This window comes from Antechinus flavipes, chromosome 3 (genome assembly GCF_016432865.1).
Source record: "Antechinus flavipes isolate AdamAnt ecotype Samford, QLD, Australia chromosome 3, AdamAnt_v2, whole genome shotgun sequence".
NCBI lineage: Eukaryota > Metazoa > Chordata > Mammalia > Dasyuromorphia > Dasyuridae > Antechinus > Antechinus flavipes.
In genome coordinates, this window is record NC_067400.1 from 556178224 (window position 1) to 556201972 (window position 23749).

Consider the following 23749-nt stretch of genomic DNA (forward strand, 5'->3'; position numbering starts at 1 on the left):
AAAAACAAAAATGCAAGCAGTTTATATTCATTTCTATGGGAACTTTCTAATGCCAGTCACCTTTCAATAAAAATCATTTTGGTCACCATTAGAGTTTGAGACCCCTCTACCATCCCATCAGATTGGACTTCTCAAAGAGAAGGGAATTATTCAAAAGATATGCTATTAATCAGATCAAATGGGTGCTCCATCCTGATCACAGTGGCATTGGGAGAAAAACACTTCCAATAAGTTGTGATTACAACTTTCATTTCCAATATTGTAAAATGTTCCTCTTGGTTTACTTGGCTTGAATAAGATGTTGGAGAATGATATTTATGATGTGATTATTACTAATGATTGCACAATCACCCTGAAGCTGCTAAAGGTTGAGTATCCAGTTACTAAAGTTCTCCATGAACTGGATGCTCTGAAAAATAAAGTTAAAGATAGAACAACATCTGTGGTAGCCAACAGAAATTGTCAGGAATGAAAATATGGTGATACCAATTCAATAATATTATCATTACTTTTTATTCTACAAGGCATCTAGATATGTTAGATGTGGAAGGGTATGACTCTCTTAAACCAATACAGAGTGCTCTTTGATGGATAGAGACCATTTTACTCCTACATAATAATATACAGGGTATGCTAAGGAGAAAAGATCCATCAATGAATAATGATGATAATATCTAGCATTTTACAGTGCTTAAATGTTTGCAAAGAGCCTTATAAATATTATCTCATCAGTCTTCATAATAACTCCAGGATGTAGACAGTATTGTTATTCACATTTCACAGATGAGAGAACAAAGGCAGGTAGAAGTTAATGGCTAAATGGCGTGCCTAGGATCACATAGTTAATAGATCTCTGAGATAGAATTTGTGCTCAGATCTTTCTCAGACCAGATCCACAGCTCTGTTTACTGTGCTTCCTTGTTGCCTCAATGAAAACACTCGAAAACCTATGGTCACTAAAGTACTATAGTTAGTATTCAAAGAACAGTCTTTCTCTGCCTTTTTGGCTTTCAGTAAAAGGGATTTTCCTTGTAGATAAGTCTTAGTTGTTTTTAGCTTTAGAAGCAAGATAAAAGCCTCATTGTCATATCTACAAAATCTCTTTTGCTGGCTTTATTACTCAATTATAGAAAAAAATTTAAACATAAAATACATTGATGAAATAGCACATTTTGGGGAAAAAGTTTCAAGTATAGCATCAATAAGTGCAAAAGGGAAGAGTAGAATCTTTATTATTTTCATGGAGTGGTGTTAATTCAAGATCATAAGCACAGGCAAAAGGAATTGCTATAACATCGAGACTGAGAAAGGCAGCAAGGAATTCAAATTCTAAAAACCAAAGTAAAATTTTTCATTTTACTGAGGAAATAACTTTCTGGGGTTAAATAGAATTCAGAACAAAGTAGTATCTGTCTTTCTCCCCATAAAGTGACTTATGATTTCAGGAGATAAACTCTGTAAAATAAAGATAGATGCAGAATATAATGAATAAAAGATGGACCTGGAGTCAGGATAACCTCAGTTTAAATCTTACCTTATATTTAGAGCTCTGCAAATCTGTCAATTCAGTTTCCTCCTCTGCAAAATGGGAGTGATAATAGAATCCACCTCTGATGATTATTGTGAAGATAAAATTAGACGAAATTTGTAAAGGTTTTTGCAAATGTTCAAGTGCTATGTAAGCAATAGTTATATCATTTACCTTTTGCCTTCTTGGATCAGTATAGCCCTCATTCTCAGTACTAACTTAATAAATATTTATTGATTTAATAGGGATTAATATAGATAACATGTAAATTCATTGGTATAGGGAAGTCCTGGGAGGGGAAGCTCCTTCTACCAAAGGAAGCCAAAATCATTTCTGTAATTTACAATTTTAGAGAATTGTTTAGAACAGAATTGCTAAATACTTGTCAGGAATAAAGGACTTGTACGTATGACTTGAACCAGATTAAAATATAATTGGCAAATTTTAATAAAATAAATAAAATACAATAGTATATAAATGTTAATATTTGGTTTTCTAAGATAACAGGCAGCTGATCAGGATTCTTAGATACTGTTTAGTGGCCCCTTTTCAATGTGAGCTTTATTCTCTTTGGTTTTCTCATAATTTCACATCCAGTATATCTAAGAAGTGGACATGAAACCAAGTCTTCCTGGCTCTGAGGCCAGCTCTCTATTCGTGACTCCACTTTCTGAAAATAAGGCACCTGTGTGCCCATTGTGAAGTAGTTTGATTGTGGGCAGTATCACACTGGAAAAGTAGAAGCAGATGGGTACAGATTTTCAAATTGTAGAGCTAATAATTTAATTAGAATTAGTTGAGAGGAGACAAATATACAAGCAATAACAGGGCTTAGTATGGAAAGCAGACTATTAGAACAAGGGAAGAGAGAGGTAGAAGATAAAGGTGACAGCTCAGTTGGAGTAGGCAAAAAACAACAAGGAAAAGGATAGTGGATCCTGATCCTGTGTAAAGAGTATCAGGGAGTGAAGAAGAAAAGTCTTAGGAGATTCTAGGAATAAGCCTGATTTGGACATAGGAATTATACTAAAGAACACAAGTTAGGAGAGAGACACTTCTTATATAGAGAGCAAACTGATTCTCTCCCTTACATTACAACTTTGATATATTGAGCTCCTATGGTGGCTAGGTGGAAGGAAATGGGTAACTATAGAAGTCAGGAATAGAGATAGACCTAAGATATAAGACTTGTTCAGGAACTAGAGTAAAAAAGACCAAATTGGTCATCAGGATCAATGAAGGTTGATTAATTAAAAAAGGAAATATGACAAAGAAAATGAGTCAAAATTTCAAAGGGTATGTGGAACTAGAAGTTAGGTAGGAAAGCACAGGTCATGAAATATAGCTAACAATAGCTCGATGATTCAACCTCCAGAGGGATGATCAGTTACAGATAGTTATACCAAATTCCCTCCCTTATTCCAGGGAAAACTCTAATTTTCAAAAGCAGGCAATGCATCCCAAATCCTTCAACTCCTTTGTTGAGATAGATAATGGACATTCCAGTGCCCCAAGAATTGAGATTTCACATAAAATCCTTGCTAACTTTAATATGTATCTGTATATGTAAGTATATATAAATATTCATCTGTTCAAAAATATTCAAAATTATATATAAATGTGTATGCATACATTTATAATATAATAAACACATATGTAATACACATATGCATGCATACATACATGTAAAATTATATAAAATTAGACTTCTGACTTGGGTGATTTTTTTTATACCCAGAGATTCAGAAGAGAAATAACATGAAGACTGGAGAGATTCTTCCAAAGTACTAAGTTTATATCCCTCCCTAGATACAGAAAGCCCATGTGGAATGAGGGGGCTCCATTTAGAACTTTATATGATCCTTGTATAATCTTGGAAGCTTTCCCCCCCACATTTTCAGAGACTTAGTGAAATCAAGAAATCAGAAATCCAGTGGCCCATACACTCACCTCTGGAAAATACCCCTCCTTACTCACTAGATGTAGGGTGGAATGAAGACAGAAGTGTCACTGGCCTGGAAAACATCCAGGGCTGGCCCTGCCATGAGTTGAACAATTTTATATGGTCCTGGGCTTTCTCTCTAAGGACACTCTCAGAACTAAGTGTCCCAGGAGACCAGTTCTAAACTCTATAGTCATATGGCTTTACAACTCTGTTAACTCTCTGTGTGCTAGAACCAAACTGGCTCAAACAGTAGACTAGTGTGAAGTAGATGAATCCCCAGAGTTAGGAAGACATGAACCTAAAGCTGGCTTAAGATACTGACTAGCTATGTCTTTCTAGATAAATCATTAAACTTTTGTTTAGTTCAGTTGCCTCATCTATAAAATGAGGATAATTATAGCATCTACCTCACAAAATTAGTGTAAGACACAAATGAAATAATAATTATAAAGCACTTAACACAATGTCTAGCACAAAATAAACACTAAATAAATGTTAATTATCATCATTATCATCATCATCATTAGCTTGATCTGTTCCAACTTTGGTTCAGACATTAAGGAGTGAAAGAACTAATAGAAAAAAGATGGACCTATTACTGTGTGTTTCATAATCTAGATGGAGAGACAAGATTTACACAGTGCCATAATTGGGAAAAAATTGTGACAGAAAAAATTAATATTTTGGAGCAAATGTCAAAGCCCTAAATATGGGTTACAAAGAAAAATGAATTTAAAAAATTAAGCACTTACTCTACCCAGGCACTCTGTTAAATGTTGGAGACACAAACATAAGTGATCAAGATAATCCTTGACCTTAGGAAACCCATGTTTTAATGATACAAGAGAGAAGTGGTCAAGAGGGAAAAAGTATTTTGGTTTAGAAAGTCACAAGGAGGAGCCATTTACAACTTAATGACCTATTCTTTATAGGAATGATAGTAGTGTTGATTTGCTTTCTTTTCTCAGAACTAGAGCTAGAAACTATGACTATTAAAGGAACTAGGGGAGGGTAAAAAGAAGCAAGCATGAAGTAATTAATTAGTCTCTTAATGAGACTAAAGATGGCTAGATGGCCAGATAGCCAGAGAATAGCATGGAATATTTAGGTTAAAACCAGATACTGTTAAATGTAATGAATCAGAATCTTAGTGCCTCAGGGCAGGAGCTGGAGTGAGAAAAGTTTGTGACAAAAGTTATATAGTTAGAAGAGAGAAGGAACTAATTTTGAAGAAAACAGTTCATTCTTCAAAATCAGTTTTATACAGTATAGAAAAAATGAATTACCATATTGGCTAAGATGACAGGAAAAGGTAATGATAAATGTTGGAGAAGAAATGATAAAAGTGGGACACTAAGTGAAGTTGTGAAATTATTCAACCATTCTGGAGAGCAATTTGGAACTATATCCAAAGGGCTATAAAACTTATATTAAAAGAGAACTATGGACAATGAATATGGATCAAAGCATGTTATTTTTGCCTCTTTTTTTCTCTTTCTCATAAGCTTTTCCTTTCCGGATTTTCATCTCCCAACATAACTTGTATGGAAATATGTAAAACATAAATATTTGTATTACTACCTAAAAAAATAAAAATGAAAAACTATTGCCCTGATCATGGACTTGAAAAAAAAATTTTTTTCAGGAGGATGTCGATAAGACTAATTCAAATTATCATGCTCCATACATCTTCCCTAATTTCTCTATTGGTAATAACCTTTCCTATCAGACATTATTAATAATTTTATAAAACAAGTTATATTAGTTATGATTTAATTAAGGAAAGAACAAAATTCTTATTCATATAATTGGGCCCTGATAGTTAAACACTCCAAAGTAGGTTCCTTCTTTGTCTGGGTATCCCATCATCCTAAGGATACCACTCTTGAGACCTAAGTACAACCTGAGGATGTATTCCAATAGCCATTCATCTGGTACCCATATATGGGTACAATTCTATCTGAGTGTCCGTATTTCATCTTATACTCCTGAAAGTGTATAGGAATCCAGAGTGTCTGAGAAAATGGATATAAATCCATTTAGTTTCAAGAGATACAGATTATACCAGGGACAGAATTGGAGACTCTTTCCTCTCAGGCAGTATTTCTCAGTACTACAGGGCTCCAGAACAGGTAAAGTCCCTGGCATAGTAACAAATTCATCTTATTCTGATAGTCCTGAATGAGTATTTGGGGGATAGAGAAGGAAGAATTGTGGCTGCATCAGGAAAGGACAGAGAAGAAAAGCAGTGTCATTCCCATAGATATCAGAGGGCTTGGAAACTGTCCTTGACATGGGTTTACATGGCTCCCTCTACTCTCCATGTTTAATTTTCCTATAGCATAAGCAGCTTCTTTTGCTACATCATTGCTCTCTGCTAAAATGAAGACAGCTATTATGAAATGTTTGCTATATATTCACTTTTCAATAAGCAAAGACTAAGCACCTGAAGCAAGAGGGAAGCCAAACTCAGGAAGGCACTTATTCCTTAAAGGTTTTATCAAATATTTTATTAAATACATACTTCTGAAGCCTCTTCCTTACATTCACAGCTTTTAATACTCTATGAGTCATTTAGGAGAACCAACCATAAAAAGAAAATGACAAAAGAAAAGGAAATAGACTCAGATGGCCCAAATTGACCCAGCAAGAGAATAGAAAAGCCACATATAAAAGCATAATTTTGATGCCCTTCAGGAATTTATACTTGATTAGTAAAGAAAGGACACATGGACATATTTAACATGTATAGGTCTGCTTGCCATCTGGGGGAGGAGGAGGAGGGAGGAAGGGGAAAAGTTGGAACAGAAGTGAATACAAGGGATAATGTTATAAAAAATTACCCAGGCATGGGTTCTGTCAATAAAAAGTTATAATTATGAAAAAAAAGGACACATGTACATAAAAGGATAGACTGTGTGTGACCAGCAAACACACTGCTTAATTAAATAGTAATTGCAATGACTTACATTTTGAAATATTTTAAAGTTACAAAGCTTTTTTTTTTTTTTTTTTTTGCATAACAATCCCCAAGAAGATAGAAGAGTAAATATCTTTATATCCATTTAACTGATGAGAAACTATGATCTAGAGATTGGGCTTTGCCCAAAGTCATGCATCCAGTTAGCATTGGAACTTAGTGCTCTTGACTGCAAGTCCAGGAATCTTAATGCAATCTCTCCCAGGAAATGTTGTAAGGACAATTTTATAAATTCACATAAAATGTCTTCTCTTTATTCATCCTTTAGGATCCTCCAATGAATTTCAATCATTTCATAGAACCATCCCATATGATAAAAAGGAAAAAAGAAAATAAAACAGCAAAACTAAAAAAAATGAATAAGTCTGATATTAAATCCAATGTTTCAAATAGTTCTCTTCTCAACAAGGAAGTGGCTTCTCATATTTCTTCTTTGGTGTCATGGCTTAAATATATTTTACAGTTTATCTCTTTATTCTCATTTGTAAAGAAAAAGAAAAATAGAAACAAATTCTCATGGATCAAGACTAGCAGAGAGGAAGAGGAATGAGGTAGTTTGTCATGGGAGCCACCTGGTAGTGACTGCTGGGTATCTAATTCTGACCAGCAGAATAGATCATGTCATGTGAGAAGATGATAATGATACAAAGAGACTGAGAGGCATTTGCAGTGAACCTCTACCTCTACCTCTGATTTATTTCATGTCTGTATAGAATATATATTTTCTACGCACAACAAGATTATTATTGTTTAAAGAAAAGCATACATTCTTTCTCAAGCCACACCTTCATCAGTAAACTTGTTTTATGACTTTCAGAAAGATATTTCTGATTCTTTGGGTTATGTTTGTCTTTCCTTGGGCCTGTTAGCTTTACTTCAAAGAGCAAGATAAAGATAATAATAACAAAACATTCCTTTAGTCTCTCACAGCTGTAGTGTGGCTGAAGAACCAACCTACCTCATTGGTACAGTCACCTTTGACATTTTTACAGGAAAAATGGGTTTCCACACTTAGCATGATCCTCAACAGTAGACCAGTGGTGTCAAAATTAAAATAGAATTAGGACAACTAATACATTCCTAAATATCCTTGCTGTCCTCACAGAACATTGAGTATTTAAATGTAATATGATCTTTGCTTTAATATTTTCTTTATTCTATTAAATATTTCCCAAATATATTTTAATGTGGTGCAGATGCATTTGATAGTGTTGCTATCAGCTTATAGATCCATGATTTCTCAACTCTGAGGGAGACATTTATTCTAAATTTCATTAAAAGTTTATTGAAAGAATATGCTTTGGAGGAATATTTAACTCAATTCAGTAGTCATTTAATAAATTTGTTTTCTAAAAGCAGGGCCCTGAACGACCCATGGCATGGACCATTTTCCAAATGACTGACATATTTCCAATCCTCCCTGATGAGGGTCGGGGGAAAGGAGAATGAATGTAGATCTCTTCAGTTATTTCAGATAGAGTTATCAAGTAAGGGTGTAAGAACATTGTAAATTATTACTAGAGACAAAGATAAAGGCCTCATTAGGTTATGAACATGAACATTATCTGACTAGCTAGAAGCATCTTTCTAGATCATTCATTAACTCTGAACCACAAATTGAAAATCATCAGCCTCTATGTCTATGAAAAATGGGGACATGAATGAGCTTTCTTTTTGGTACTTTGTAATCTTCCTGTTCAGTGTCACCCTCCTAATTAGTGAAAAACACTCCAACTTTATTTCAAAAAATACCTAAACTATATTTCTTTGATAAGCATTGTGCTCAGCTGGTGATTAATTGATCTACTTTAAGATATGGCTGATAAAAAAAAAAAAAAGGCATCCCCGCTCCCATCCACATTCAAGAAATGTTTCCATTTTTTAAATATGCAAGCAATTTTACTCTGAAAATCATAGACTTTGAAAAATAAAAGGCCCTTTAGAGTTCAAATAATTTAACAATGCAGTCAATTCAGGATTCCTAACTAAACAGTGTAGGTTTTCTGAAAAAAGTTATAGAACCCCACTTAAACATTGACATGGATACCTGATTTGTTATTTCAAAAAAACAGCTCCTTCAATAACATGTAGTTAGAAAAAAATCATATTTTCCTTTCTAATCATAGTATCATTAATCCCTCCACTCCTGGCTTTAACAATACCTGAGTGTCTCTTGCTTTTTGAGGACTCCTTTTCTGAAAATTGATAAGGAATTACATACACAATTTGTGTTCAGTATTATGCTATCTGAAGATCTGGTCTAAACATTAATTCAGAACAGCTGATGGTCTTTTAAAATGATTTACCTTTTCATGGGTTATAACTCCATGTAAATCATATCTTTTATTTTGTATCTTTTCCTTTATTAAGATTATCATCCTTTTATGGAATAATTAAACATTTAATTGAATTGAGCATTCATTCCTTTCTAGGGTGACTGGATATTTCAGATGATTTCCATGTAGGACACTTTCAAGTAAAAATCAACTAGAAAATGCAATATAAAAGAAGAAAATTTTAGAAATACTTTAATTGAATAAATATTAGAGTACAATTCCATTTCACCAAAAATTCTTTCTCTAGATACCAGGAATTAATTATGGTCAAAAGAAGACTTTGTATTTATTAAATTATCATTTTAATCCTTTTTGTCTTTTCATTTTTCAAATTTATTGATTAATTTTTCCAATATTTTTAAAAACAGAATTACTTGGATTTTTAAAAATGGGAATGGTAACAGCCTCCTTAGAAATATGGATCACAGGAACAAGTGGAAAAATTGTATTTCATCTCCTAATAGATATTTCTTGCCATCTCCTCATCTCCAATCCCCATTCAGTTTATTATTAGTCCAAATTATAAAGCATCTATTTTGACTAATGCATTTCAGGGAAGGCAAACACAGGAGAGAAATTGGTTGGTCTAACATAGGAATTAAATGAGAACAGAAATCATGAGTTCCCCAATTATAAAATTTTGAGTTTCCTATCAAGTGCAGGCAGGAAAGATGTGGAAGAAATAGGAATTAGAAAAGGGACCAGCTCCTGTTTGCTTGTGTGCTTTTTCTTGGATTTGTCTTGGTTGTGAGTTTTGTCCATTATTTATTTATACACTAGAAAATTCATGGACATAATGGGCTTTATATTCTTGTCAAACCTATATCCAATGGGAATACCAATAGCCAGATTCAACAGGGAGATGGTTTCTCCAGACAGGATAAGAATATTTGATATGACCTGGAAATCATTGCTCTGGGTTGCATGCAGTGCAATTTTTCTCAGGTTGATTCGAGGTGTCATTTCATTATTCCAGAAGGATAAATCTAAGATTGCTATCTTTCAGACTGTTGCTGTAGCTAGCATAGATTCCTCTCACTTAGATGTTGCTACAACAAATGGTTGCCCTTCACCCTGTAGGTACTGATAGTTTGCATGAGTGTCACCAGTATTTCAATAACACTTCATTATTTTTGGCAGCATTTCTACTTTTTTGAGCTGTGTCAGATGCCCATAGTGACATCCACAACAAGCAAGAAATCTAGAACTGTACAAAGATAGGAATTGTCCTTATCTGTAATGAAGTCAGTCAGATATCAAAGTCTTTGGCAGCATTTCATAACATTTGGTCACAGTACTTTATCTCCTCATGTATAGGGTGCTCTGATCCACATGATAGAAGCTTCTGAAGCAATTTTCAAAATTCTAAGCATTCTAGCTATGCTGAATCAGAATATTCATATGAGAGAACATGAAAAGATTGGGAGCAGCATTTGGATCAGACAAAATGCTGTGGATTTGAAGGCTTGCAGGTATACATTGCAATTCAAGAGGATTTTCTGGATTTTTTGACATATTATGAAATTTTACTAGCATATTAGTTTATTTGGTTTCAGAATGATGATTTCAGAAGATAACCTTTGTTAACTTGGAATCTTCTTTGTCTTTTTTAAAGGTTCAGAAATAACTATTATTTTACATGTTGGCTCTTAAAACATGTCTCTCTCTAACAGGACCAATCTTTATCCTTCTACTTTCATCCTCATTGGAATCCCAGGATTGGAGAATGCGCACTTTTGGATCTCCATTCCCTTCTGTTTGGTGTACATGGTGGCTCTCCTGGGAAACTTTGCCTTACTGTTCATTATTAAGACTGACCACAGCCTTCGTGAGCCCATGTATCTCTTCCTTTGTGTACTGGCTATGATAGACTTGATCATATCTACTGTTTCAATACCCAAGCTTCTCATCCTCTTCTTGTTTAAAAGACAGGGAAATCCCATTTGAAACTTGTCTGATACAATTATTTTTCATCCATTCTTGTTTCATAATGGAATCTGGTTTCTTTTTGGCTATAGCCTTTGATTGCTCTGACCACTATGTGGTCATATGCAAACCTCTTAGCCATTCATCAATCCTGGCCCACATAGTTATTGTGACCTTGGGGTTTGCTATTGTTTTCTGTGGAACTGTGCTAATAAGTCCTTGCACCTTTTTTCTCAGATGGCTTCCCTACTGCAAGACTAATATCATCTCCCATATCTACTGTGAGTTATGACCTTGATCAAACTGGCCTGTGCTGAGACCAGACTACATAGAGCTTATGGCCTTACTGTTGCCTTCCTTATGGGAGGACTGGATTTTATATTAATCACCTGTTCCTACCTTCTCATTCTCCATGCTGTCTTCCAGCTCCCTTCTAAGAAAGCACGTCGGAAGACCTAGGGAACCTGTGGATCTCATGTCTGTGTCATATTGGTTTCCTATATTCCAGCTTTTTTCTCCTTCCTCACACATAGATTTGGACACCATGATCCTCCTCACATCCATATTGTTATGGTTGATATCCACTTATTGTCCCCACTTATGGTAAATCCTATCATCTATGGTGTTAGGACAAAGAGAATCCAGGAGAAAATTCTCAAAGTTTTTAGTCCTCTAAAGGAATAAAAAGTCATTTCATATTGTAAAGCATCAACCTTGTACCTAATCATAACTATGATTAAATGTATTAGAGAGAATTTGGAAATATAGAATAGGGAAACAAGGATATAATATAGCTACCATCAGGAAAACTATCCTTATTCATAATGTGGAATACAATGGTGGCAAAAAAAAAAAAAAAGAAAGAAAGAGATATTCTGACTTACTGGAGGAAAGTAATTTCATCTCTATCTGATATCCAAGAATCGATGTCTAGTTATGTGTCCTTTTTTTCTTGCCAGACAGTATATCTCCTTCAGTCAAGAGCGTTTTTGGTTATAACAGAAGAAGCATTTTAGGGACAACTATTGGAGAACACAACAGTCTAGTGAGAACAAAGTGTCAAAGAAACTACATACTTTAAAAAACTATTTGTGAGGGAAAGCAAGTTGGTGCAGTGGATAGAACACCAGCCCTGAAGTCAGGAGGGCCTGAGTTCAAATCTGGATCAGACACTTAACACTTCCTAGCTGTGTGACCCTGGACAAGTCACTTAATCCCAATTGCCTCAGGGGGGGGAAACATATATATATGTGTGTGTGTGTGTGTGTGTGTGTATATATATATATATATATATATATATATATACACACATATATATATATATATATATATATTTCTTAATTACATAGGGCGATAATACTAATAATTATGCTCTCATCAACAACTTTCTAATCCTAATGATGTTATAAAATAAAATAAGATATTAAACCATATTGTTCCATTTCCCATGTGCTAGAAGCACAAATGAAAAATGAGAGATGTGAGGAGTTGAGGGGGAAGTCATCCAGAGACAGGATTAAGTCAGTTCAGGAGATTTCTTCTTGTCCAAGATTTAAATTCTTTATATTCTTTCCCCATCTCCATCTGAGTCTGTAGGTGAAAATAGCAAAGTAAAAGTAATGATAATGTTAGAAATGATAATATTGATGATCATTTTAATGATCATGTTAAAAGATTCCATCATTTTGTTGTGCATAATATAAAATATCCTAGGATCATAGATTTACAGGAAGTTGCGACTTTTAAGTTCACTGGGTTAAATCCCCTTTTTATTTATGGAAATTGAAACCTATATTTAGCCAGAATCACACATCTAGATGCCATACCATGGTGCCTTTCAATTCAATGTGTCAAAAGAGGATATTGATGACAATATTTATGATGCTGAATACAGAGGTGATGATGTTGATGCTGATATTGATGTCCTTGGTCAAGTTGATGAACATAATAATAAGTGAATATAACAATGATGAATCAATTGATAAACACACAAAAGTAAGCAATGCTTTACTCTAATGGTACAATGTTTACATCAATGAGTGTTTTGCCTACAACAGGATATGTTAAATGACCGAACCATTCAAGGCCATGCTGTTGGATTCTTGTCCAAACCATCAATTTGGCATAAGATTGAAGCTCAAAATATTATCCCTTTCTTGAGTTCCCTTGACATTTTGTAGATACATTTTGAATATAAGGATTGTCCATTTTTATTTCTTACTGTTGCCATATTACTAACCCTCGTTCTTCTTTTTCTTCTTATTTTTCCTCTTTTTCTTCTTCTTGATATTTTTTTTTATTTTACTTCTCCTGCAAACTCTAAAGTTTGTTTAGTTTAGTAGCCTGTTCATTCCTATAAATCTGCCAATGATTCTTGCAGAATCTTATCATTTCTCAGAGAATCCAGATTCCCGAGGGTTTTGAAGTTCAACAATTTTTTCATGTCTCACGAATTCCAATGATTCCTGAGGGTTTGAAGTCCAATAATTTTTGATGTCCATTAGACAATTGCCATAACTGCCATGCTCTTTCAGTGGCAGGCACAGTTAGCAATAGAACCACCCTCTGTTTCTTGGGTCTTCTCGTTCATTTCAAGGGTCTGCTCCATCTCTCTCTGATGGACAAGGTGAATACTGCTCATTGGAATCATTTGATTCCTTCTCCACCTGTAGAGATACAAGCAAACCCTCTCCCCCATGCAGTTAACTTATCTGGTCCCTTCCATTCACCACTTTCTAGATCTCCCCACATCACCTGGCAATTATATTGAAGCTGCTTGCACTGGACACTGCTCTTCTGGTGGGTTATAAAACCTGTCTTCTGGAGCCAGTGCATCAAAAATCAAGAAGTTAATAGTATAAAGAGCTAAATTTAGAAATTCTATAGAGTTACCTGTGGCTCCCCTTTCTTTTATTTTTGGAGGAGTGTCTTAATGTCTCTTTCTCCTCTCTATTATCACCTGTCCTTGAGGATTAAAGGGTATGCCAGTGGTGTGTAAAATCTTATACTGTGCACAAAAGTGTGCAAAATGTTTAGAAGTACATGGAGGTCCATTATTATCTGTTTTTTTTTTTTTTTTTTTTTGCTTGTGGTACACCCATAATTGCAAAGGCTTGTATTTGGAATTCAGTGACCACTCAGACTGTCTCTATTGCTGCTGGTATTGCAAAAGTTAATCCTGAAAGCTATCTACTACAACATGGATAAAAAATAGATGACCCAAAAGATTTATAATGGGTCATATCCATTTGCCAAATTTCATTGGGTCTCAAACCACAATGGTTCTTCCCTGGAGGGAGCATAGGAGTGTGGAAAGGAAGGCAAGCTGTACAGCTTTTTACTATGCTCTTAGCTTCCTCTTTTGTTATCCCAAATTGTAAATGCAAAGCTTGAGCAGCCTGATGGTATTTAGAATGGGATTCCTGGCCTCCTGAAATAAAGGCATACTGGCTAACATAGTTAAAAGGCTACCTGCCTTTGAATTACCATCAAAAATAGGACCTCGGAAGTCCACTATCAGAGTGGACATGCAAGATATAAATCTTACCTGGATGCTTTCTCACTTACTCTTGAAGCTCCTTAAAGGACTGATATATATTGGAAGCTACAAATTTTATTTGGGCTGTGGCAATTCTTTGTACCACACCTACTGAATAGGCCGAATCAGATATTATTTCCTGGATAATATGTAAGAGCTAGAATGATTGCATACAATTCATTCTGCTGAGTGGACACCAAAGGAGTTCTTACTACTCTTTTTATAGTTAAGTCAAAAGAATATACAGCACAAATATTATGTTTGGATGCATCTGTAAAGATAATTGGTCCTTTAAGAGGAACTTTAGAAACATTTTCTTCAAGAATCCATCTCCAATTATGTAATAGTCTGGTTATCTTTAATGGAGATCCATGTGTAAAATTTGGAGCTGTGGCTAATAAAATTTGCCACAATGGGATGGTTTCATAGCACACATTAATTTGTGCATTAGTATAAAAGGTATATATCATGTCAGGTCTTATCCCAGATAATTGTACTGCTCACTTAATGGTCTTTAATAAAATGCTTGCCACAAGCACTATGTAAGGAGTAAGGCTTTTTTTTGGTTGTGCTTGGTTGTTTGATTCAAGCACACCTTTTAAGAGTTTCAGCCCTTTACAATGCTTCTCTAAATACTGTATTTGATTATCACATTTTCTATTCAACTCTGGTCTTCTCATCAGAAGTACTTGAAAATACTCTTATTAAATTCCATCTTTTCTAATGAAAGATTATACTCAGTTTGGCTCAGTAGGTGTTCTTGGTTATAATCCTAACTCCATTGCTCTATATCATATCCCAAGCCCTTCAATTCTTTAATATAGATCTTTTATTATACTGACTGTGGCTCCACTATATTTGTATTGTTTCTTTTTGGATGTTTGCATTACTTTCTCACTGAACTAGGAGTTTAGAATTTATCGATACAACTCTGAACTATCTAAATACACAATTATAAAACATTGTAAAAAATAGTCAGCCTAAACAATTAGGAAAAAATTATATATATATATATATATATATATATTATTGATGTACAGATTACAACAATACAATAAAGCTCACAGTGTTATATAAGTAATGTACTTATTGAGAGTCTTATCAAGCACATTACCAAATATTCTAGAAAACTATAAAATAATAACAACATTCATCTGGAGTAATAAAAAATTATAAAAAAAAAAAAAGTAAATAATCAGGAAAGAAGAAAGTAAAGCTGGGAAAATAACTGGGCAAAATCTTATTTTATCAACTTTTATCTGATAAAGGCCTAATTTCCTACATATAAAAAATGACTAATATTTATAAGAACTATAGTCATTCCTCATAGTTTATTTGTCAAGAAATATAAGCAAACAACTTCCAGAATGGAAAAAAAAAAAACACTAGCTACCAACAACCACTTGAAGAAGTCCTCCAAATCAGTAATAGAGAAATACAAATGAACAAAATTTTGAAATACTATCTTATACACCTCAGACATGATGAGAAAAGGAAAAATAACCCTTAAGAAAGATGGAGGGAAAGCACGTATACATAGATAGAGACATGAATTAATACATCTATTCTGGAAAATAATTTAGAATAATGTCCCACAAGTCATTTAACTTGACATATCATTTGACTCAGAGATACAACACCTGACCCTATAGCCCAATGGACTCAAACAAAGAAGAAAAGGATCCACATGGACAAAAATATTTACATTAGCTTATTTCTGTTCTAGTAAAGAAGTGGAATTTAAAGATATACTCATGCATTTAAGAATGATATGATTTAATAGCAAACTATTGTGTTGTAAAAAATGACAAAAATAGCCTCAGAGAACTGTGTGAAGGTTTGTATAAACTAACAGAGAGTGGTGTGAACAGAATCAGAACAATTTAGATAACTATGTCATAGAGAAAAGTAACTTTGGTAGACAACAATTTTGATAAATATAATGACAAGGCATAATTTCCATGAATTGAATATAAAATATACAAGTTGCCTCCTTAGGGAAAAGCCCAAAGCACAGAATAAGATAAAATTTTAGACATAGAAAATCTGTAAACTTTTTTTGCTTGATTGTGTGTGTGTTGAATTTTTTGGTTGCTTTTATTCAGTTTTGATAGACAGGCATAGAAAATTATTTCTTTACTGTTACTTAACCTCCTCCCACCCATGGATCTCTCCCTTATCTTCTCCCCCTACCCTTCCCTCCCTTTCTTGCTTTACAAATATCTTATCCTTACAGCATCCCTCTTAAATATTATTACTATTTTATGGATGAGGAAATTGTGACTGACAAGTCATATCACTTTTCCAGGGTCACATAAGCTAGTAAGTGGCTGAGACTAGATTTGAAGTCAGGTCTTTCTGAACCACTACACAGCTCAGCTGTTTTACATATAGAAGTGATATAATGATAATTATGAGTATATTCACATGGCCTTTTACAGAGCAGTTTCCTCATGCCACTCTTCAAAAGAAACATTGAAAATATGATTTTTCTTATATATGGGGAGAAGCTGAGGTTCTGAATGTTTGTGGCTAAGCCAATATCACATAGATAACAAGAAGAAGAATGTTGGAAATGTTGACCAGTAGAAAAATTTTAAGCATTTTGAGAGCATGGGCTTCTCATTATAGCTTCCATTAGGCAAATTACTAAATTTTTCTGGTCTTTAGTTTTCTAATATGTAAAATGAGGGAGTCTGGTTAAATTCAACAATTATTTATTGAGAGTTTCAGTACCTAATCTGGAAAAGGCACTATACTGGTACAAGGGAAAGACCAAATTCAAAACAAAACAAAAGTATTTTAATCTGTTTTTCTATTGGGCTGGTTCATAGATTAATAAATACAAGTGTAAAAAGGATACGTAGACCTCTAACACTGGGAGAGAGAATGTAGAAAGCCCATCTATTAAGAGCAACACTGGTCTAAGTCTTGAAACAAGAGAAGGATTTTCAAAGTCACAAAGAAGGAAAGAATATATTCCCAATTGATGATCTCTAATGTCTCTGATTTTTAAATCTTATAACTATAAAATTGTTTCCATTTGGCAAACTGAATGTCAACAACAATAACTATAACAATAAAAATATGATGATGATAATATCTACTCTAGTTAATATACTATTACAAGAACTAAATAAGATTTTAAAAGGTGAATTTTAATAATTTTATAAAATAGGGACAGGTAGGTGGTGCAGTGGATACAGAACCAGCCCTGAAGTCAGGACAACCTGAGGTCAAATCTATCTTCAGTCACTTAACACTTCCTAGCTATATGACCCTGAGCAAGTCACTTAATTCCAATTGACTCAGCAGAAAATAATAATAATAATTTTATAAAATAAGTGAAATTCACAGTTATGATTTATTTGAGGGTGGAAGAATTTCTTGATTCAAGTAATTGGGTCCTGAAAGGTAGATTCTCCAGAGTTGGCTGTGTCTTGATTCCTTCTTTGCCTAGTTGTCCCTTGGTTCTAAAGAAACCACTCACTCTAGGGACCCTGATGCCTAAATCCTGAGGACTCTAATCTAAGAGCATCCCTTTGGTATCCATTCCACCTGTACCCCTGTTTCATCTTCTCTTATTGAAAGCCTATGGGAATCCAGAGTGCCTGGAAAAAAATTGTATAAATTCGTTTAGTTTCATGAGCCATAGACTATATCAGGGGCAGAACCAGAGTCTCCATCTTCTCTGACAGTAATTCTCCTCAGTACAACAGGGCCCAAGGACAGGTAAAGTCCCTGGCATAGTAACAAATGCATGCCATCCTAGGAATGTCCTGATTGAGTAAGCTGGGGATAGAAAAGGGAGTCTGGTCACTGGATCAGGAAAGGACATAGGGGAGAATGAGTATCTATGGAATGAATATCATTCCATAGATACCACATCGTTTTAAGACAGTTGTTGAGGGAGACATGGGTATACATGACTTTATCTGCCTTTTTGCTTTTCTTTCCTGTAACATTAGCAGCTTCTTTTGTTTTCAAGTGAATTATTGACTTCTGCTAAAATGAGGACAATTCTTATGAAATGATAATTAGGTATTCACTGTCCAATAAACAAAGTTGAAGCAACTAACACTAAAGTGAGGCCGGACTCAGGAAGATTTATTTTTCTTAAAGGTCCTAATGACTCACTAGAGTTGACACAGCAAGAGAATAAAAAAACCAAACTTAAAAGAAAGATTTTGATGCCCTTGAGGAGTTTATATTTGATTAGCCAAGAAAAGGCACATGTACATAAAAAGATAGAGTTAGTTAAGTATAATTTTAGTTAAGTATAACTTGCAATAACTCATATTTTGCTTTTTTATGGAATATTTATTTTATTTTTCAAAATACATGCAAAGATAGTTTTCAGCTTTTACTCTTATAAAATCTCTTGTTCCAAATTGTTTTCCCACCCTTCATACCTCCTCCCTCTCCTATATAGCAAGTAATCCAATATAACTTAAACATGTGCAATTCTTCTAGACATGTTTCTGTATTTATCATGCTACATAAGAAAAATCAGATCAAAAAGGGAAAAATGAGAAAAAAAAACAAGCAACAAAGTAAACAACATCAACAACAAAAAGTACCGTGTTCTGAGCCTAATTCAGTTTCCATAGTTGTCTTTCAGGATGTAGATGGTGCTCTCCATCCCAACTCTTGGAATTGGTATGAATCACTTCATTGTTGAAAAGAGCCATGTCCATCACAGTTAATAACACCATAATCTTGTTATTGCTGTGTACAATGTTCTCTGGGTTCTACTTACATCACTAAACAGCAGTTTACTTATGTAAAATTCTCTAGGTCTTTCTGAAATCAGCCTTCTGATTATTTCCTATAGAAAAAATTAATATTCCATTACATTCATATACCATAATTTTTCAGCTATCCCCCAAGTGAGCGTCATCTGCTCAGTTTCCAGTTTTCTGTCACTGCAAAAATGATTGCTACAAGAATTTTTGCCCATATAGGTTCTTTTTCCTTTATTATGATCTTTTTGGGAGCTAGTAGAAATGCTGTAGGACACCGTGCTGGTATGCACAGTTTTATAGCCTTTTGGCCATAGACAATAACTCATGTTTTGAAAGAGCTTTAAAGTTTACAAAGATCTTTCTTCACAAAATCCTTAAGATGAAGGAACATTAGGTATCTTTTACCATTTTACTGATAAGGAAACTGTGACCTTGAGAGATGAAATACTTAGTTATCAATGTAATAGAGATAAAGACTTAGTACTCTTGACTCTAACTCCAGGATTTTTACATCACAATTTTCTCCCAGAAAATGCTATATAATTCCTTTAGTCATTTCATTAATTCATACAAAATGTCTTCTCTTCTTTAGTCCTTCAGGATACACCAATGGACTTGAACTAATAAAGCTACATGTATCAGAGAATGTGTGTCAATTAGATCTAATAAAGGAACCAAAACTTGAGTGGTTTGAATAAAAGTCATGGTATCTGAGCTCCCATGATTTATTTAGGTTAAAAGAATATTTAAAACTGTTTTATTGACATCAATATGACATTGACATTTTTACATCATTTATATTTTCTAAGGCATTTCTATATATTACCCATTTTATAGAACCTTCCCTTATAATTAAGAGTAAAAAGGAAAAAAAATCATGAAAACTAATAAACATTAAAAACTCTGATATTATATCATGTGTACTATGTAAATATGTGTACTTTGTAAATAAGGGGAAGAAGTGGTTTCTCATATTTCTTCTTTTGCCTTATAACTTGGTTGAATTTTACAATTGATCTCTGTTTCCTCATTTGTAAAGAAAAACAAAACAAAACAGAATACCTAACTATAACTGTTTTCAGAGAGAGAGAAGAATGAGGTAGATTAGTGATGTCAAAGTCAAAATAGAATGGGGACCACAAATAAATATATAAGAATCCCTTCTGTCTTCACAGAAAATTGAGTTGGTTTTCAGATGTAATATGATCTATATTTTAAATTGTTTTCTTTATTCCATTAAATATTTCCCAATAATATTTTAATTTGGTTCAGAAACATTTGCTAGTGTTGTCATTAGCTCATAAGTCCATGATTTGTCAATTCTGAAGTAGACAATAAATCTAAATTTTAGAAAAAAATATTGACAGAATTTGCTTTGAAGGAGCATTCAATTCAAATCAATAGTCATTTTGTAAATGTGTTTATTACAAGTGAGTCCTGTGTGGTCTGTAGCATAGAGCAGCTTCCAATGAATGACATGTTCCCATTCCTGACTAGGGAGGACAAAGGTAAAGGAGAAAGTAAAATGGATGAATGTTTGTCCCTTCAGTTATTTCAAATAGAGTTGTTAAGTAAGAGTAAAGGAATCCTGTAAAATTACTACCAGGAACAAAGGTAAAAATCTTATTAGGTTATAAGCATTAACCTTGACTGACTAGCTAGAAACATCTTTCTGGATTATTCATTAATTCTGAACCACAGATTGAAAATCATCAGCCTCTATTGCTTCTTTGACCCTGGAAAATCTGGGCCACAGAAAAATGGGCAAGTGAATGAACTTTCATTTTGGTGCTTTGTCATTTCCCTGTTCAATGTTACTCTCCTAATTCGTGAAAGACACCCCAATCCTTTTTCAAAAGGGACCAACTCTGTTTTGCAACTAAGCATTGTGCTCAGCTGGATATTAACTGATCTCCTTTAAATATGGCTGACAATAAGGTTATATCCTGCCCTGAATCTCTCCTCTCCTCCCCACCAACTTCTAAGAAATATTTTTTTTTAACTTATAAGTGAATCTGCTCTAGGAATTATAGAATCTGATTTAAAGGACTTGTAGAGTTTACTTAATTAATGCTGCAATCAATGCAGGATTCCTTGGGAAATAATGAAATTTTCTGGAAGAAGTCACAGAACTCCACTTAAATATTGCCATTGATACATCATTCATTACCTCATAACACAACTCTTTTTCTTTTAGGAGATGTGTAATCATAAATATGTCTTCCTAATATTTCCTTATTTAGTTGAAACCTCCAACATTGCAACATTCACCAATAGTCTTAGATATGCCTTCTGAAGTAATATTCATTTAAATTCCACTTTCATGTGATTGGAAAACATTGGAAAACTACTACTTAGCTATTTTTTCTCCTTAAGCCTTTTATTCTCCTAGATAAATATCTACATTTTAGAAAATCATAGAATCCTATTATCTCAGAGTTAAAGGGCATTCTAGCCATGTATTTTGACTTATATATGACTTGTATACTTGTTTCAACATCCCTGATTACTTACTTCCTTCTGAGTCATACTGTTTCAATTTTTTAGAATTCAATTTGAAAAGAAATATTTACGTGTCCTTATATACATATATATATGTTATTTTATTTATATTATTTGTCTTTATATTCTTAGTCCAACTTATATCCAATGTGAATGTCAAGGGACAGATTCAGATGTGGATGGTTTCTTCAGACTGGCCTTAAGGATGTTTAATTATTAACTGGAAATTATTGCTCTGGACTACATCCAGAACACATTTTCTCAGCTTCATTTGATTTGATGCATTCCAGGCTATGCTATCTTTCAGACACTTGATGGAGCATTGATAACTTTCAATTGCATCCATATAGTGTTGAGTCCTCAGTGTTGTTGCTACATATTGCATAATTGTCCTTCACCCTGTAGGCATAAAATGTTGGAGCAGTATTACCAAACCTTCAGTTATACCTCATCATTCTTAGCATCTATCTATCTCTCCTTTCTTGAATTGTGTCAGACTCCCATTGGACCATCCATTACCAAGCAAAAAATCTAGTTATTTCTACCTAGTACTATCCAGAGGTAAGAATTATTCTTCTCTGTAATGAAGTTAATAAGAATATTAAATTTGGGGGCAGCATTCCCCATCACCTGTTTATAATGCTTTATTGCCATATGTTTAGGATGGTCTGATCCACAACCTACTAGCCTCTGAAGCAGTTTTCAAAATTCTAATTATTTTTTGTTGTATGAACATAATCTTGTAAGTAGCCATGGAGAAATGGGGAGCAGCACTTTCATCAGGCAAAATGTTGTGAATAGAAAAACTTGCAGGCACACATTGAAATTCAAGAAAATTTTCTGAAAGTTTTGACATATTAAAGATAATCTCATTGTCCCATGAATTTTAGCCCTAATTCTATTTACCTGGGCCTTTGATGATTTCAGAAGATACTTTTGTTAACCTGACATCTTCTTGATCTTTTTTAAAGGTTCACAAATACCCATTATCTTACATGTTGACTGTTAAACATGTCATTCTCTAACAGGACCAATCTTCATCCTTCTACTTTCATTCTCATTGGAATTCCAGGACTAGAGAATGCACATATTTGGATCTCCATTCCCTTCTGTCTGGTGTACATGGTGGCTCTGCTGGGAAACTTTGCTTTATTATTCACCATTAAGACTGACACTAGTCTTCATGAGCCCATGTACCTCTTCCTTTGCATGCTGGCTGTGACAGACCTGGTCGTGTGTACTATTGCAATTCCCAAGCTTCTCAGCCTCTTCTGGTTCAAAGACAGAGAAATCCGATTTGAAGCTTGCCTGACACAAGTGTTTTTGATTCATTCCTGTTCCACAATGGAATCTGGTTTCTTTCTGGCTATGGCCTTTGACCGCTATGTGGCCATATGTAAACCCCTTAGACACTCAGCAATCTTGACCCACACAGTCATTGGAAGCTTGGGGTTGGCTATTGTTTTCCGTGGAGCTGTGCTAATCAGTCCTCATCCCTTTCTACTGAGATGGCTTCCCTACTGCAAGACTAATATCATCTCCCATACATACTGTGAGTTCATGGCATTGATCAAACTGGCCTGTGCTGAGACTAGAATACGTAGAGCTTATAGCCTAATTGTTGCATTCCTTACTGGAGGACTGGATTTCATATTAATCATCTGCTCCTACATTCTCATTCTTCATGCTGTCTTCCAGCTCCCTTCTAAGGAAGCACGTCTGAAGACCCTGGGAACCTGTGGATCTCATGTCTGTGTCATATTAGTTTCTTACATTCCAGCCTTCTTCTCATTCCTCACACATAGATTTGGACACCATGTTCCTCCTCATGTCCACATTTTTGTAGCTAATATCTACTTATTGGTCCCTCCTATGGTCAATCCTATCATCTATGGAGTAAGAACAAAGAGAATCCGGGAGAGAATCCTCAAAGTCTTTAGTCCTCTGAAGGCTTGAAGAGCCAAGATTTTTACTAAGACATCAACTAGGTACCTAATAATAAACCAGAGTAACATGTGTTAGAGGGATTTTGGAAGTATGGATTAGGGAGGTGAGAATATAACATTGATATCTCCAGGAAAATATATCCTAATAATCCTAATGATGGGGAATATAATGGTTTGCAAAAATGAAAATATATGTATTATTAGTGAAAACTTAATTTAATTTTTCCTGAAACCCAAGAGTGGATAAACCTTGTTATGTACCCTGTTTCTGTTGCCAGGGAGTATATGTCCTCAAGTTTATAG

At 34.3% G+C, this 23749-nt stretch overlaps 1 protein-coding gene and 1 pseudogene across 1 annotated transcript; both read left to right on the forward strand.

The window, feature by feature from the left end:
- Positions 1-10445: 10445 nt before the first annotated feature.
- On the forward strand, positions 10446-11399 carry LOC127557463 (olfactory receptor 52D1-like; annotated as a pseudogene).
- An 11112-nt stretch (positions 11400-22511) lies between these two features.
- Positions 22512-23456, forward strand: LOC127558130 (olfactory receptor 52D1-like). Its single transcript, XM_051991360.1, has one exon. The coding sequence runs from the start codon at positions 22512-22514 to the stop codon at positions 23454-23456; it is 945 nt and encodes a 314-aa protein (XP_051847320.1).
- The last annotated feature ends 293 nt before the right edge of the window (positions 23457-23749 follow it).